Raw genomic sequence first — 17357 nt, forward strand, 5'->3', positions numbered from 1 at the left:
AGGCTGGCCTCAAACTCAGAAATCCGCCTGCCTCTGCCTCCCGAGTGCTGGGATTAAAGGCGTGCGCCACCACGCCCAGCTCAGTTTTATACTTTTTTAAAAAAGATTTATATGTAAGTACACTGTAGCTGTTTTCAGACACACCAGAAGAGAGCATCAGATCTCATTACAGGTTGTTGTGAACCACCATGTGGTTGCTGGGATTTGAACTCAGGATTTGAACTTCAGAAGAGCAGTCAATGCTCTTAACCGCTAAGCCATCTCTCCAGCCCCCAGTAGTTTTATTCTTAAGTACTTGAATTTTCATAACTGACTTTGTGAACACTTGAGGCATTTTATAGCTTTTGCTTTAAAATTAAAGTAATAATACAAATTTAATAGATAATTAGTAGTAATCAATATTCTGACATTGCTTCATTTTTATCAACAGTGGTCTATAATTATAAAATTAAGTGGTAATCACCATTTCTTGAAGTTGAAGAAGCAAATATTTCTACATGTAAAGCCTAGTTGGTTTTATGCCTGTCTTGCTCTTTTAGTCTATTGCTTTTAAATAGCAAAGTTTTGTGGTATGTTTTGTTTAATAGCAAAGGAAAGGGGGAATTATGTATGTTTTTTTGTTGTTGTTTATTTAATGCATGCATACCCTCTGGCCAGAAGTGGGCATTAGATCCCATGATAGATGGTTGTGAGCCACCATGTGGTTGCTAGGAATTGAACTCAGGACCTGTAGAAGAGCCATCAGTGCTTTTTTTTTTTTGTTTTTTGTTTTTTTTTGTTTTTTGAGACAGGGTTTCTCTGTATAGCCTTGGCTGTCCTGGAACTCACTTGGTAGACCAGGGTGGCCTCGAACTCAGAAATCCTCCTGCCTCTGCCTCCCGAGTGCTGGGATTAAAGGTGTGCGCCACCATGCCCGGCTGTCGTCAGTGCTCTTAGCCACTGAGCCATCTCTCCAGTCCCCCAGTGTTTAAAAAGAAGAAAAGAATCTTCATTCATTCTTCCTCATAAAAGATTAATTTTAAAGATGATGTGTTTATAACATCACTATTTTTGTTTCAGGTTCTAGAAAGTCCATCAAAGATGCTGTTTCCCTATAAGGTGCTGAAAGCTCTGGATCCAGAAATCTATCGAAATGTGGAATTTGATGCTTGGTTGGACACTAGAAAAGGTAATAAAAGGATACCACTGAATCCTGATCGGTACAGGAGATTATTTTGCAAGTTATTTCTAATAAGATATGGTTTCATTAAACTATAAGAAGTTGTAAGACATGAAAATTACATAATTCAAACCTCTGTTCATTACGTTTCATAGAATGGATTAGTCTCATTAATTACATTTGCTTATTTTTTTGTGTATGTATCTGTATACATGGTCAGATGAGGTGCTATGGTAGATTATGTGGGAAATCAGAGTACAAATTTTGTTCTCTCTTTTTTTTATTTTATTGAAAAATAGTTTCTTTGTGTAGTCCTGGCTGTCCTGGAAATTGTTATGTAGACTGTGTTGGCCTTGAACTCAGCTCTCTTGCCTCTGCCTCCTAAGTGCTGAGATTAAAGGTGTGTGGTGTTATCTGTCTAGTGGACAGATTTTGAGTATTTAGTGACAAGTGCCTTCACCTGCTTTTACCTGCCTCAGAATTGAGTACTTTTGAAAGTGTGGTTGCTTAGAATATCTAAAATTTGCTGTCTGGCTCTTTATAGAACATACTTACAAAAAGAATTCTTATCATAGATTATTGATTGCTCCAGATACATAACTGAATTCATCAAACTAGACTTTAATATAATGTCCACAAGGATATAATGTCTCAATTCAACTCCTTGAACTTTGATGAATTCAGTATAGTTAATTAGAATGAAGTTAAGACCTTATATAATGTAAGTAAAAGAAATCCACATAAATAGATGTGCAGGAGACTGCTTGATATTACTTTCAAAATTGTGACTTGCATGTTTAATCAGATTACAAACTTGTACTGAAGTCATTACAGTGTAGAACTATTCTGGGAGGGTCGTTTAATAAATTGACCAAAGTAATAATTCATCAATGTTGTTAGAATGGCTCTCTGGGACATTTTTTCTTCTAATGATAGCATTTTCAAATACATTTTGTTCATGTAAATGAGATAAATTCTGTGCAGTAAGAAAGGCATAAATTAAAATTGAACTTTAATAATCTATTTCTTCTCATAGAACTTCAAAAATCAGAGTGTGTGGAGTATGGTGGAAGATTTTACTTTTTAGGAGACAAATGTCTGGTTAGTGCCTTCTTCAAAGATGATTTCTTTCTATAAGATTGTACCTTAAGTCAATAATGTGAGTTGATCACCCTGGGCTTAGTAATCTCTGCCTGTCATCTTAGCATTTAGGAAGCCTAGGGAGGAAAATCATACATTTATGTTTATGCATTATGCCTTTATAGCTGTACTAAGACCTTGTCTGAATAAAACAATAGTTGAGGGTATAGCTCAGTGGTAGAATACTTGACCAGCATGTCTAAGGCTTTGGATTGGGTCCTTAATATAGGAACAGAGACATCAATCAGGACTTCTTTACAAAATGTTAAGAGAAAGATTTCCTTGTTTGTATTGTGTTATATTTTAATTTATAGACTTTATGACACTTAGATGGTAAGATGATAAATGCCCCATAGACTCATCATGATCTCAGTTACTTTAAAGAAATAGGCATTGAATTATGTTTGGAGAAATGGTTGTTTGACTAAGCACAGATTTTTCAATGGACAAGACCAGATGAATTAATATATGACTCCCTTTTCCGGTCTTTCAGGTTTGCATGGAATCAGGTGGAAAATATTATAATGGTCACATTCAGGAAATTGATAATGATAAAAATTCAGTAGTAGTTTTCATTGAGGAATTTGCAGAAAGGTAAGACTGTATAGCAATTAAAATTGCCAGGTGCTTACTCATATTAAATTGAGAATTTCCAGGATGCTAGTTGAGAGAACCAGGATTGTTGTCTGCTGAGCTAATTATTTTGATTAATAAAAGTAAATGTTAAAAAATGAAATATCAGCCGGGCGTGGTGGCACACTCCTTTAATCCCAGCACTTGGGAGGCAGAGGCAGTCGAATTTCTGAGTTCGAGGCCAGCCTGGTCTACAGAGTGAGTTCCAGGACAGCCAAGGCTATACAGAGAAACCCTGTCTCGAAAAACCAAAATAAATAAATAAGTAAATAAATAAATATAGGTGTATTCCCCAGCCCTTGCTATTACTTTTTTAAAGTATTTTGTTTTTTGAGATGACAATTACATCATTTCCTCCTTCCCTTTCTTCCCCCTAAATTCTACCATATGCTACCTCTCTTTTAATCAAGCTCATGAACTTTTTTTCCTTAATTCTCATTACATGCACATGTGTGTATGCATTCCCTGAATATAACCTTTGTAGTTTATATATTGTTATTTATATGTATGTTACTACCTTTTTTTAAAAAGATTTTTTTAAAAAGATTTTTTTATATATCTAAGTACACTGTAGCTGTCTTCAGACATACCAGAAGAGGGCATCAGATCTCCTTACAGATGGTTGTGAGCCACCATGTGGTTGCTGGGTATTGAACTCAGGATCTTCTGAAGAGCAGTCAGTGCTCTTAACTGCTGAGCCATCCCTCCAGCCGATATTATTACCTTTTATTTTTAGACAATCTTAACTAGTTGTGCAGGCAGCTTTGATTTTGTAGTCAGCGTCAGGCTAAAGGATTTGTTCTAAAACAAGCTTTTATAATCCCAGACAAGAAAAAAATGAGACCACTACACAGTGTTTGATACTTTGTAAAGGATACGTTACTTTTCTTTTTTTTAGGTTTTTTTGTTTTTTTAAGAAAGGGTTTCTCTGTATAGCCTTGGCTGTCCTGGAACTCGCTCTGTAGACCAGGCTGGCCTCGAACTCAGAAATGTGCCCGGCGATACTTTAATATTTCTTTTGGATGTGATAGACACTATAAAACATCTGTGAAGTTATATAAACTACATTTAGATTGTCTAAGATAAAGGAGAAAAAAAATCAACAAATGTATAAGAAAGCTAGTGTAAACAGACTTAATGAAAATGCACTTGATCCAGGGGTGATGGCACATGTTTTAAATCTAACACTCAGGAGTCTGAAGAGGGAAATCTCTTGCGTTTCAGGCCAGCCTGGTCTATGTAATGAGTTCTAGGTCAGCTAAAGCTACATAATGAGACCTTGTTTCCAAGAAAAACAGAAAATGATAATATGCTTAAGTGAAGTAAGAAGGCTATGTTGGTGTATTGAATGAGATTTCAGTGTGTGTTATAATGGGGTCATGTACCTTTCACTTCAAGGCATTCAATTCCGCTGGCCCATGTAAAACCAGTCAACCAAGTGGCACTTCTTCCTTCCTGGAATGCCCTACCAATTCGTAATGGAAGAGGTTATCCGACTGTAACTGGAGGCTATTTCCCTGAAATAGGTTTGTATCCTAAAGGTTTTTCTTGTGGTTTTTGTTCTTTGTTGTAGTTTATTTTACTTACAAATAATTGTACTTTTTAGCTGGGCAGTGGTGATACAGGCCTTTAATCCTAGTACTTGGGAGGCAGAGGCAGGTGGCTTTTGGTGAATTCAAGATAAACCTGGTCTAATTGAGTGAGTTCCAGGACAATCAGGGCTACCCAGAGAGATCCTGTCTCAAAAAAACAAAAAGAAAAAAATGTGCTTTTTAAAGGTATACCATACATCCTGTTATAGCGGAGTATTTCTTCCACACTACTGTGTTTCGATAGCTAATGGTTTGGTGGAGAGAAGGGTTATCCTACATATTCTAGAATGATCCTTAGCATCTGTGCCATAGATTCTAATAGCCTCTTGCCCAGTTGTAACAATAAAATTGTCTTTAGGAATTGGTAGATATACTCTATAGGAGGGAGTTGACCTCATATAAACTTAAATTGATACAGATTTTAAATATTTTCAAAGAAGCTGAAAGACATCTCAAAAGCAACCAGAGGTATTCACTATAATTTTTTAGAGAAAAAAATATTGCTGGTAATTAGATGACTCAGTATTTTTTTTTTTTTTTTTTTTTGGTTTTTCGAGACAGGGTTTCTCTGTATAGCCCTGGCTGTCCTGGAACTCACTTTGTAGACCAGGCTGGCCTCNGGTTTTTCGAGACAGGGTTTCTCTGTATAGCCCTGGCTGTCCTGGAACTCACTTTGTAGACCAGGCTGGCCTCGAACTCAGAAATCCGCCTGCCTCTGACTCCCGAGTGCTGGGATTAAAGGCGTGCGCTACCACGCCCGGCTGACTCAGTATTTTTGATGACCAGATCTACAAGTACTAAAGAAAGGGTTGAAATGCTGAGTATCTAAATACCCATCAACATCGAAATGAACTGTTTCTTTTGCCCTTCCAACTAGAAGCTCAAGTATATCCTTGAAAACTAGATAAATTTCTACCTTATACTCATATACTTTGATCTGTTCCTAAGGAAAGTTGACAGTTTTAAGGCATGTTGCGAGCAAAGTACAGGGCCTTTTACTTGGGTTATAAAGCTTATTTACTTGTATCTTCTGAAAGTTATGACAGATATGAACATGAAGCAACGAAAGAAGATGTTCAAGAAATTTCGAGGGAAAGAGATTTGTATGACCATGGCTTATAGCAGGGGGGACCCCCTTGTCCCATCTAGGATTCAGCACAGCATGCATTATGCTCACGACCCTCTGCTGTACTACTCTCAGACAGCTGGCCAGATTCTGGCTAGTCAACACTTTTACCCTCAACATTCAGCTCAAAGACAAGGTCGAGGATATGGGATGCCCAGGTAAGAATGAACTGATTTTCATTATAATGTATGTCTTGTCTTTGGTTGGTTTGTTTTGGTTTTTTTTGGTCTTTGGTTTTTCGAGACAGAGTTTCTCTGTGTAGCCCTGGCTATCCTGGAACTCACTCTGTAGACCAGGCTGGCCTCAACTCAGAAATCCTCCTGCCTCTGCCTCCCAATTGCTGGGATTAAAGGCATGCGCCGCCACTGCCCGGCTTTTCTTTGGGTTTTTAGAAACAATTCCCAAACTTGAGTTATGGTAGCATTGATATCTACAACTTTTATAGTAGAGAACATAGTGCTGATGCATTATTACCCTTACTGTCCATTGGCATATTTGTATTTTTATTGTCTAGAGACATGTGAAGAATTGAAGAGATGCTCAAAGATAGAATGCTATCTGAAATGAATATTTACATAAAATATGTCTTTGTATCCATTAATACTGTATAGGCTCAATACCAGTCAAAATCTTTCTTGTTGAATGTTTTCAGAAAACTTTGTTAATTCTACTTAACTGTTGAGACTGGCAAGAATTAAATAATCATTTTTATGTTTATTCCTAGGGATACGTCTCACTTGATAAACAAGCAAAACTTGCCAAATCCTAAAGTTGGGTTTTGCTCTGGCACAGGCAGAAAGTGCTGCCAGAGCTATGATAATGTCTCCTATAGGTCTCGGTGAGTATTTAAAGTGTTGAAAGTTAAGGGAAAACATCTGTGTGTGGTTTTATTGCTTAACAATGATAATGTGCACCAACTTTCTAAAACCTCAGTTTGTGACTGGAGAGATGGCTTAGAGATTAAAAGTGTCCTTCGGGAGAACCTGGGTTTAAATTCCCAGTACCCACTTGGTAGCTAACAACTATCTACAACTGTAGTTCTAGGGGATATGACGCCTTCTTCTGATCTCTCACACAGTGTACAGATAGATACATGCAAGCAAAGCACACATACACATAAGTTAAACCTGAAAACCTCTGCTTTGAGATATTTATCTTTCACTGAGAAATTAGAAGCAAAGTACTACCATGTAACATATTTTTCCATTTTGATTTTCAAATTAAGTTCTTTTAGGCGTAGCCATCGTCAGATGCATTGCATGAATAAGGGATGCCAATACGGTTTTGCTCCAGAGAATGGAGTGGAAGAAACTGTTACATTTTATGCACTTGAAGAAGGGAATGAGACTGCTTATTCAACTTTACCTGTAAGTTGGTGAAAGCTTCAATGAAGAAGCTTTTTAAAGATTTTATGGAGAAATGTTATATATATGATTTCCACCCCCACGTACCCAACTCCAAGAATTAAAGCTAGGGCCTTGCACATGTAAGAGGTTCTACCTCTGTACTATATCCTTAGCCCTAATTTTTAGGATTTTTGTATGAAGAACTTAGTAAAAATCCTCATATACTGTAAAGCCATCACCTTAGAGCTTTAAAGTTATGAAAAGACATGTTTTAAAGCTACTACTGAGAAGAAAATAAGAGATTTAAGCAGTCTGGCATATATGTGAACTATAATTTTCTGTTTTCTTGCTTCACCTATTTGGATTCTAAAATATTAAAACAGCCACATATTTCTCTTAAATAGTATATCAGAATTTAGTTTCTATTAACTCACTTTTAGAGCATCCTTCTAGTCTTTTTTTCTGGCTAATACAGGAGTAATTCTGTGTTGTATATATCTTTCTTTGGTACAGAACAATGGTGGTCCCACTACAATGGTTCCTGCTACTTCAGGATACTGTGTTGCAAGGCAGGGCTATAACTCATGCAAACCACCTTTGAATTCCAGAGACAGTAATGACCACTGTGATAATGGTGAGTCCGTTAGTGCTAAGTAAGTACTCTTTGAAAAGATGATTGCTGTAGCATTTTTATATCAGAACTTAGAAATATGTTTGATGTTTCATACCACCTTTTTTAGTAACTTGAAAGAAGTCTAAGATTGAGGGTGGTAAGGTGCTTCAGTGGGTATAAGTGCTGCTATGCAAATCTGAGGAGCTTAACTTCCAACCCCCAGAACCCAGATAACCCAAAACGCTTTTTTTTTTACTTAAATTCAAAACATTTTAACATTTATTGAATGTTATATGTCATCCATTCCAATAAAGAATTGTATACATTAAGGAAGTATGAAGCATTTTAAGTGACTTTATTAAAAAAGATAGTTCAAACATTATCTCTGGTACATACATAGAAGAAAACATTCTTGAGACCTAAGAAAAATTTGAGCAGAAACTTCTACTTTTGACAGCCTACCTTGTCTTCTGTTGACTAAAAGGAAAGCTCAAACCACCATACATGTATTTGTATTTTAGTTGTGAAAATATGCCTGTAAAACTCAAGAAAAAGATTTTGGTCTGTCATGTTAAAAAGATTTGTAAACACATATTTCTGTTTTCTAGGAGGGTATCATGGAGATTATCTTTATTCTTCAGGTCAGTGAGATCTAGAGTTAATTTGATATTCTTCATTATTTATGATGTTTTGAACTAAAAATAATGCTCTTTCTTTTTTTTTAATCTTTGGTGATATCATCTAGAACAAGGCTATGATACTTCCAGTGTGTATACTACAACTGTATCTACAGCAAACCTGGTAGGTATTTAATGGTAACAAATGTGAATAGCTCATATACTTCATAGTAAAGACACAGTAGCACTCTGTAGGAGAGCCTCCTTAGGGACTTTGATGTGGCCTTTATTCATTATTGCAAGGCAGAAACTAAAAAGTAGTAAATGGTGTCCTGGCACTGGAGAGGACACTGACATTTTTCATTTCATCTGCCAAAAGCAGAGCCTACTAAAGAGCCTAACTTCTCTCTGTCTAGAAAGCAGAACGTTGGCAATACTTTGATATTATTAAGAATAAGAATTGTCGGGGTTAATTATTCCAAAGCGTTCTTTCCTTTATTTAGAAGTAGGACTTGAACAAGAGTTCTTAGAAAGTGAGTGACTTTTGCATTCTACATTGTTTTTGGTTTTTTGTTTATTTGGGTGTTTTGAGACAGGGTCTCCATATATATAGCTCTGGCTGTCATGAAACTTAAGCCCAGGCTATCCTTGAGCTCCAAGATCTGGTTGCCTTTCTCTCTTGAGTGCTGAGATTAAAGGCAAATGACACCGTATCCGGTGCATGTCCTACATCCTAAAGGAAATTTGAGACCCAAAAATTATTTTGTTATACGTGCACAGATTTTGTTTCTAGCTTTTGATTTGTTTTTTATTTTTTTAGCTAAGAAGTTAATTTATTCAGATTCTGCATATCAGCCATATTGATAATTCCTTTTTAGATAGATATACTACTTAGATTTGCTTTGTTCTTCCTCAGTTCTTCTTACTTGATTGCAAGTACTCTTAGTATCAAGTACTGATGTAGGAGCCACACCTTGAGAAATTTTTCCGTGAAATAATTTCATCCAAGAATGAGATGTAATGTGTTATATTTTATTTCAATTCTTATTTTGAGACAAACATCACAATGTTTGCAGAGATCTTAATTTTTATAGAAAAGTTAATAAAATTGTAAGAAAATTAGAGTTTTGACTCCAGTTGCTGTTGATTATGCTGCAATGTTCATTGTGCCATTGTTGAACCAGCTTATCACAGCCTGGTCACTGTTGTAGAGTGAAGGGTTTGTATCTGGGTTGATAGTTACTTTTTTACTCTGGTAGCCTATAATAGAATAATTCCCAGTACTGTGAACACTACTAGGCAGTAGAACTGAAGATTTTAGTTAGGCACCAGTTCAACTTCTCCATGTCAGTGAGATCTGTAGGTTTTGCCTTCAGCAGTAGTGCCTAACCATCACTTAGGAAGTTAGTTGGGTGTGTGGTGGGATGAGGGAATCTTGCAAGTAGATTGAGGGTAAGGCAAAGAATAATTTGAAGAGACAAGGATGAAAGGGTTAGGGGGAACTTGGGTCTGAGTTGGAGTCTCCAGTGAATGGAGTTGAGGTAGGAGGGACACCTGTAAGCAACCTGGCTGAGGGTGAGACTGGAATGTGGAGATGGGAGATGGTAATATAGAGCAGGAAGGTTAGTGCGAATTACCTCCGTCAGGTTACACCACTGTGGGAACCACGTAAAAAGTGTTTTGAGGTATTGGAGCTGACAGAAAAGAATGGGGATTGATTGGTTATGGGTGAGAGGGCCCACAGGAAGGAGGAAAGCTGGGTCCACATCAAGTCTTTATGTGGTCACCAGGGTTGGGCATAGTATGGAAGGAAAGCCACCTGTAAACAGGCTGCTACAGGGCTGGGTATGAGACTAGAGGATAGGAAAGAAAGTGAAAATTCCTTTTTGTTTCTTAGTTTCCCTTATTCAATTATATTTCTGTATTTATTAAAGACTCTTCAGGACAGTGGACCATGTTCTGTGCCTCAAGACACAGTTAACTCATACAACTACCCCCAGAAGGTAATCTTCAGTGTTAATAAACAGTTATTTACAGTGAGCTAAATAGAAGAAAACAAATTTTCCCTTTTCTTTGCCTTCATCATAATTCTGAGCAGATGCTTATATTTCACTAAGTATTACTGTGCCTTCTGTTACCTGGCACAGTGATTAATAATACATTTGTTTTTCAAATCAATTAAGTACCTGTTTCAGATACTATTTTATGATCTGCTGTGAACTTGTTATAAATTAGTCAATAGTAAATTACTTTCCAAGTCTCCTGTTTACTGAAATATGAATTGGGAGTTTGCATTTATAAAGGTACCTGAAAAGGAAATGTATGAGACCAGCATTAGGATACAGTCAGTAGATTATCTCAGTTTTGAAAATGAGAAGGAGCAATTGAGGAAAGAGGAAAAGTATCGATACTCTGGGCTGAGAACATTTTTAGGAGTAGTGCATATGGCCCAGAGGTAATGTAAAGATTAACCAGAACCTAGTAGATGATTAGACTGGGTAAGAGTGATGCTGTAGGAGTGAAAAATGAAAGCTGCCAAGGGAGATGGTGTTGAAGAATCTTGAATTTTGTTAGTTTGATATTTGTCTTGTTATATTTACACACATTTTTTATATTTTTTTATTAGATACTTTCTTTATTTACATTTCAAATGCTATCCCGAAAGTTCTCTGTACCCCCCCCCCGCCCTGCTCCCCTACCCACCCTGGTGTTCCCCTGTACTGGGGCATATAAAGTTTGCAAGACTCTCTTCCCAATGATGGCCGATTAGGCCATCTTCTGCTACATATGCAGCTAGAGACACGAGCTCAGGGGGTACTGGTTAGTTCATATTGTTGCTCCACCTATAGGGTTGCAGACCCCTTCAGCTCCTTGGGTACTTTCTCCTGTGTTCCATCCAATAAGTGACTGTGAGCATCCACTTCTATATTTGCCATCCACTGGCATAGCCTCATAAGGGACATATCAGGGTCCTTTCAGCGAATTCTTGCTAGCATATGCAATAGTGTCTGGGTTTGGTGGCTGATTATGGGATGGATCCCCAGGTGGGGTAGTCTCTAGATGGTCCATCCTTTCGTGCTAAGACGAAACTTTGTAACTCCTTCCATGGGTATTTTGTTCCCTATTCTAAGGAGGAATAAAGTATCCACATGTTTGTCTTCTTTCTTCTTGATTTTCTTGTGTTTTGCAAAATGTATCTTGGGTATTCTAAGTTTCTGGGCTAATATCCACTTATCAGTGAGTGCATATCTAGTGACTTCTTTTGTGATTGGGTTACCTCACTCAGGATGATATCCTCTAGATCCATCCATTTGCCCAAGAATTTCATAAATTCATTGTTTTTAATACATTGTGTAAATGTACCACATTTGCTGTATCCATTCCTTTGTTGAGGGACATGTGGGTTCTTTCCAGCTTCTGGCTATTATAAATAAGGCTGTTAGGAACATAGTGGAGCATGTGTCCTTATTACCAGTTGGAACATCTAGGTATATGCCCAGAAGAGGTATTGCTGGATCCTCCGGTAGTACTATGTCTAATTTTCTGAGGAATAGCCATACTGACTTCCAGAGTGGTTGTACAAGCTTACAATCCCACCAGCAATGGTGGAGTGTTCCTCTTTCTCCACATCCTCGCCAGCATGTGCGAGGATCTTAGCCATTCTGACTGGTTTACACACATTTATATATAACATATGCCCTGAGAAAATACTAGGTTCTCTTGAAGAATATTGTACCTTAAGAAAAAACTTCATGGGCTGGTGAGATGGCTCAGTGGGTAAGAGCACCCGACTGCTCTTCCGAAGGTCCAGAGTTCAAATCCCAGCAACCATATGGTGGCTCACAACCATCCGTAACAAGATCTGACGCCCTCTTCTGGAGTGTCTGAAGACACCCACAGTGTACTTACATATAATAAATAAATAAATCTTGAAAAAAAAGAAAAAAGAAAAAACTTCATTCACTTAAATACAAAAGCATTCATACACTTAAATACAAAAGCATCTGTTGTACTTAAATATTTTGTGGGTAAATATATGTATAAATGGAAATGAATCTATATTACAAAGCTGTAGAGCCTGAGAAGTTACCATTTTAGGAACATGGCAACTAGACAGATAAAGAACAGTAGTTGGAGGGAAACTTTCTATCATGCACAACTTGATGGATTTATGGTTTTGTTATTAATCAGTTTATTATCTTTACAGAAAGAAACATAGCTCTCAGTGTAGTCAGAGATTTGCAAACGAAGTAACTTTATATATGGTTTGTATGAAAATTGGTTTCTCATTGTTTTGTCAACAAAGAAATTATAATTTCCTGAAGTTAGGTTAAGGGGAAGAAAGAGATACGGTTTGAGAAACCAAACTTAAGAATTCTAATCGTTCTTCCACTTATAGGTGTTAGAAAATTCTGCAGCTATTGCAGTTTCTTGGGCGAGCCATGTTCCAGTTCCAGTCATATCGAACTGTGCAGGAGATAATCAAGCTATTAGTACCTCTGATGTTTCTTCACAGAATGCCGTACAACCTGTCTTCGTACCTCCACCTGCACAAGATAGTCCAGGTAGGTTATTAGTGTTGATTTACTTTGGAAACCTTTTTCTACGTATGAGTATGCACATACTGTTATTCTAGTTACTAGATAGTATTGTAATTTAAAGAAATAGATATATCAATTTTACTTAAAATGGTTGTTACATCACTAAGGATTCAGTGATAGTAAGCTTAAATTCTGATTTTTTTTTGTTTTGGTAATAGGGCAATTTTATACTTGCCCTTTGCTACTTAGTGGGTAGTTAGAGATCTTGTACTATTCCTACAACTTTGAGTTCTTTTGTAAATCTTGTCCTTAATGTGTATATGGGGCAGAGATGAAGGTGCTAAGGCTGGAGGAAACTCTGGAGTTGATTTTACTTTATGTGAATTTCAGGTTTAAACTATGTCATTAGCTTTGTATAGCAATTTCTTCTACCTACTGAGCCATCTTGCTAGCCCCTTAAATTATGTTTTATTACTTAAGGATTGACATAGAAATAGTAAATTTCCCAAAATTTGTTATAAAGATCGAACCCATATAATAACTCTATCCTGTGACTGTCATAATAAATAGTAAGCTTTAATAGAACTTAAGAAATCTGCAATATTATAGCCCTGGTTTTACTACATATTAGCTGTGTGATTTTTGAATACATTATGGATACAAGTTACTTTGAGCTTGGGAATGCCAACAAATATTACCTATTTATGGAGTAGTTGCTCAATTCTAGTGAGATAATATAATTTAAGGTTTTAGAGTTTTCAGAAAGTGGTTGTACTAGCATAGCTTTTCCATCTGGGTCCCCTAAAAAATGGAAAAAATAAAGTCCAGATCCATAGAACATCTCTAACAAAACTAGGTGATCTGATAACCATTACAAAGTCCTAAAAAAAAAAAGAATTCACTATGAGCCATGCATAGTGTGTACACCTTTATTTCAAGAACTGGAGGAACAGGCAGGAGGATATCTTGAGTTCAAGACCCGCTTAGTTTACGTAGAGTTCGGGACAGCCAGAGGGCTACACAGAGGAACCCTGTCTCAACAGAACAAAAACGCACCCAAACAACTACAGTAAACAACAAAAAAGACATTAATGGTGCCACACATTTAGCAACTGTACCAGGCAGGGCGTAGAGGCAGGTGGGTCTCTTGAGATCAAGGTCAAACTAGTTGGTCTACAGAGTGAGATTCACATCAACCAGTGCTAAGCAGAGAAACCCTGTTTCGAAAAAACAACTCCCCCACCCCCACACACAAAAGAATTTACTTAGAAGGTGGAATGGTCAATTTGGAATCATGGGAAAAGGTTTAATCTTTTACTTAGTGAAATGCAGGTGGCATTTGGTAGAAAGGATTAGAACAGTTTAGCTTCTAAGAACCCACAGAGTACTCTTTCAGGATAGCATTTCTCAGTAAAGAGAACGGCTGGGAGTAGAGGGATAAAATTGATCAGGATGGAGGAAAAGATGGGGTTCAGAAAGAAGGAGCTGAGAATAGAACAGTGAATTCTATAAAAATCACATTTTTGAATCCTGCACAAATACAATGAGAGGGAACTTAGAGAGTTGGGAAAGCCACCTCATACCTTACCTCATTTTCAATTTTATGAAGAGAAAGTTCACATGAATGTAAACGTAAGTGAAACATTTAGGTTGAATGTTCTATACTGGTGTCTAAAGAAAATGTCAGACTACCCCTCCTGATAGTAAATGCATGTCAAAAATATACCTATTAAATAAAACAGATGTAGAAAAATACCAAAAAAATTCAAAATGAGGCAAAGATATTAAGAAAATACCACAAGATTTTAATGACAAGGTAGAATTAGAAAGTCATGTGAAATGACAGTTAAGAGAACTAGAGCAGATCATTTCAATAATGAAAAGTATCAAGAGCCTAGGTTGATATATATGGTACACAAATGCCTCAAAACAAATGAGGATACAAGAAAGGATCTCTACTTAAGAAATCAAAGAGAGAGCCGGGCGTGGTGGCGCACGCCTTTAATCCCAGCACTTGGGAGGCAGAGGCAGGTGGATTTCTGAGTTCGAGGCCAGCCTGGTCTACAAAGTGAGTTCCAGGACAGCCAGGGCTATACAGAGAAACCCTGTCTCAAAAACAAAAAAAACAAAAAAAAACAAAAAAAAAGAAATCAAAGAGAATGATTAGAAAGTAGTGGGATGCAGATAGGTAAAAGAGATCAAGTTTTGATACAAATCCCTGAAGGAGAATACTGAGGGGAGTGAAGCAAATACTAGATGTATAATTTAGGAAACTTTATTGAAACTAAAAAACATAAGAACTTTGAGACATGCATAATAGCACCCTGCAGAGATGAGAATATCAACCCAGAATATCCAACATTCAGATATATTCCAGACTTCAAAGAAAAAATAATTTCTTTTGAGAATTTATATGAAATAGAAGGGAATATTATAATAAAGCTTTAACAATTTTGACAGCAATATTTTAGGGAGAATATGAAATGAAATTTACAACATACAAACAAAGCTGGCAAGATGGCTAAGCCTTTAAAACACTTCTTTAAGGCTGATGACCTGAGTTCAATCCCAGGAAACAACATGGTGGAAGAGAATCATGAAAATTGTTTCCTGATCGTACCACATGCTATGGCATGCTAGCCTACTCTTCCCTACAAAACAAACAAATGTAAATAAAAATACTCAAAGGATCCATGAACCAACATTTTCTAATCTGCTAGAGAGATTTTCAAGCATAATGGATAGCATGCTAGACTCATTATTTTTCTTATGAACCTTTATTGAAGAATTATCTAGAGGTATGTAGTGAAATGTGATAATCTCCGTGTGTCAATTAAATACACCGTTAGTTTTTAAGTCAGTACAGGTGTTCAAAAAGCCATGTTTAACTAGTAGCTACTGAACTTAGCAGCATAGAGACTGTTTGTACAATCAAAAAGTATTTTTAATAGGCAACTAGAGAGATGGCTCAATGGTTAATTAAGGGCACTCACTGCTCTTCTAGAGGACCTGGGTTTGATTCCCAGCAACCACATGATAAAGAAGATTTGATGCTTTTCTGGCCTTTGAGGGTACTAGGTATGCCTGTTGTGCACAGACACACATGTAAGCAAATATTTCTGGTTTTGGGTACTTGATCTTATTTCATTTTCTTGGTACTGTCCATTAAACCTAGGGCCTTGTGCATGCTAGTCCAGCACTTAGTACTAAGCTACCCCTAGCTATGTTTTCACATTTAATTCTTCAGTGTATTCTCACTATATTGCCTAGGCTGGCCCTGAGCTTACTGTGTAGCCCAGGCAGGCTTTGAATTTGAGATCTTTCTGCTTTGCCTATTTAGGTAGCTGATATTATAATCTTGTTCTGCCAGATCCAAAAAGCCTAGTATGATTTGTTTTGAGTATTAACTTAAAAGAAATAAGGAAAGCAACTTTGTTGGAAAAGCCATGTTTACAGAAACATCTGAGCATTAGTAGATACTCTGGTAATCAAAATATTTTTCTAAAACTATACAAGTAGACATTTCTAAATATATAGCACAACTCCAAAGGAGTTATGTAAGTTTTTAAAATTTGCTATGTAGTTTAGCTTTAATAAGTTTCACTTTCTGTTGTTCAGTTCTGTGAACTTTTTGCAAGTGCGCTGTTATGTAAGCAACACTACAATCAAAACAGGATTGTTTCTTCATCTCTCCCATTCCCAAAAAGGAAAACCTGTTTATGAAATTGCTTTTGCTTTGGTGTCATCTATAGATACATCTACTATTACTATTAGCATGTAATTGTATATAAGGTGTATATGAATGTACTATTAGCATTGCCAGGGAATGAAGGCAAAGTACATTCATTCTTGCTAAATTTCCAGAGCAGCAAACTCAGCCTGTGGTTTGTTTTTAAGCTCATCTCCGTGTGTGAGAGCTTTGAATTTAATGCCTTATTGAATGATAAGATGAAACCACTTATGCCTTTTAATGTTAAAAATACAATGTAGATAAAACAGTTTTAATGTTTGGCACTTCATTTTTTAAATTGACAATTATCTAGTTAAATTTCAAGGGTCACATCATTTAACATTTATCAAAATATCACATTTTAAGTAGTATATTACATGAAAATAGCTATTTTTACTAGGCTGGAAACACTTTATAGGGTTTTTTGTTTGTTTGTTTTTTAATTTATTTATTATATGTAAGTACACTGTAGCTGTCTTCAGACACACCAGAGGAGGGCATCTGATCTCATTACGGGTGGTTGTGAGCCACCATGTGGTTGCTGGGATTTGAACTTGGGACCTCCGGAAGAGGAGTCAGTGCTCTTAACCCTATAGGGGTTTTAATATGCAGAAAAAGACATTTTAATTTTGTACAAAAACTGAAACTCTTAGATGAATAATTTTAAAGTATAGTAATGAATATAGACATTACAGGGATAAAATATTGTATCTAGTCCATTTTTTTAGATTCTGTGCCTCCTTAGAACTGGAAATTCATGATTTAAAGTTCCTTATATTCTTTGTTTGTTTTTTTGAGACAGGGTTTCTCTGTATAGCCTTGGCTGTCCTGGGACTCACTTTGTAGACCAGGCTGGCCTC

At 36.6% G+C, this 17357-nt stretch overlaps 1 protein-coding gene across 1 annotated transcript in view; it reads left to right on the plus strand.

Moving 5' to 3' along the window:
• Alg13 (ALG13 UDP-N-acetylglucosaminyltransferase subunit) overlaps positions 1–17357 on the plus strand; it is a 54555-nt gene that overhangs the window by 24887 nt on the left and 12311 nt on the right. Inside the window, 12 exon segments of the mRNA XM_021188813.2 lie at positions 1060–1168; positions 2196–2260; positions 2793–2893; positions 4331–4458; positions 5562–5808; positions 6375–6488; positions 6876–7017; positions 7510–7630; positions 8218–8250; positions 8355–8410; positions 10161–10229; positions 12626–12791. Coding sequence (XP_021044472.1) covers positions 1060–1168; positions 2196–2260; positions 2793–2893; positions 4331–4458; positions 5562–5808; positions 6375–6488; positions 6876–7017; positions 7510–7630; positions 8218–8250; positions 8355–8410; positions 10161–10229; positions 12626–12791 — 1351 coding nt within the window.

This window comes from Mus pahari, chromosome X (assembly GCF_900095145.1).
Source record: "Mus pahari chromosome X, PAHARI_EIJ_v1.1, whole genome shotgun sequence".
Taxonomy (NCBI): Eukaryota; Metazoa; Chordata; class Mammalia; order Rodentia; family Muridae; genus Mus; species Mus pahari.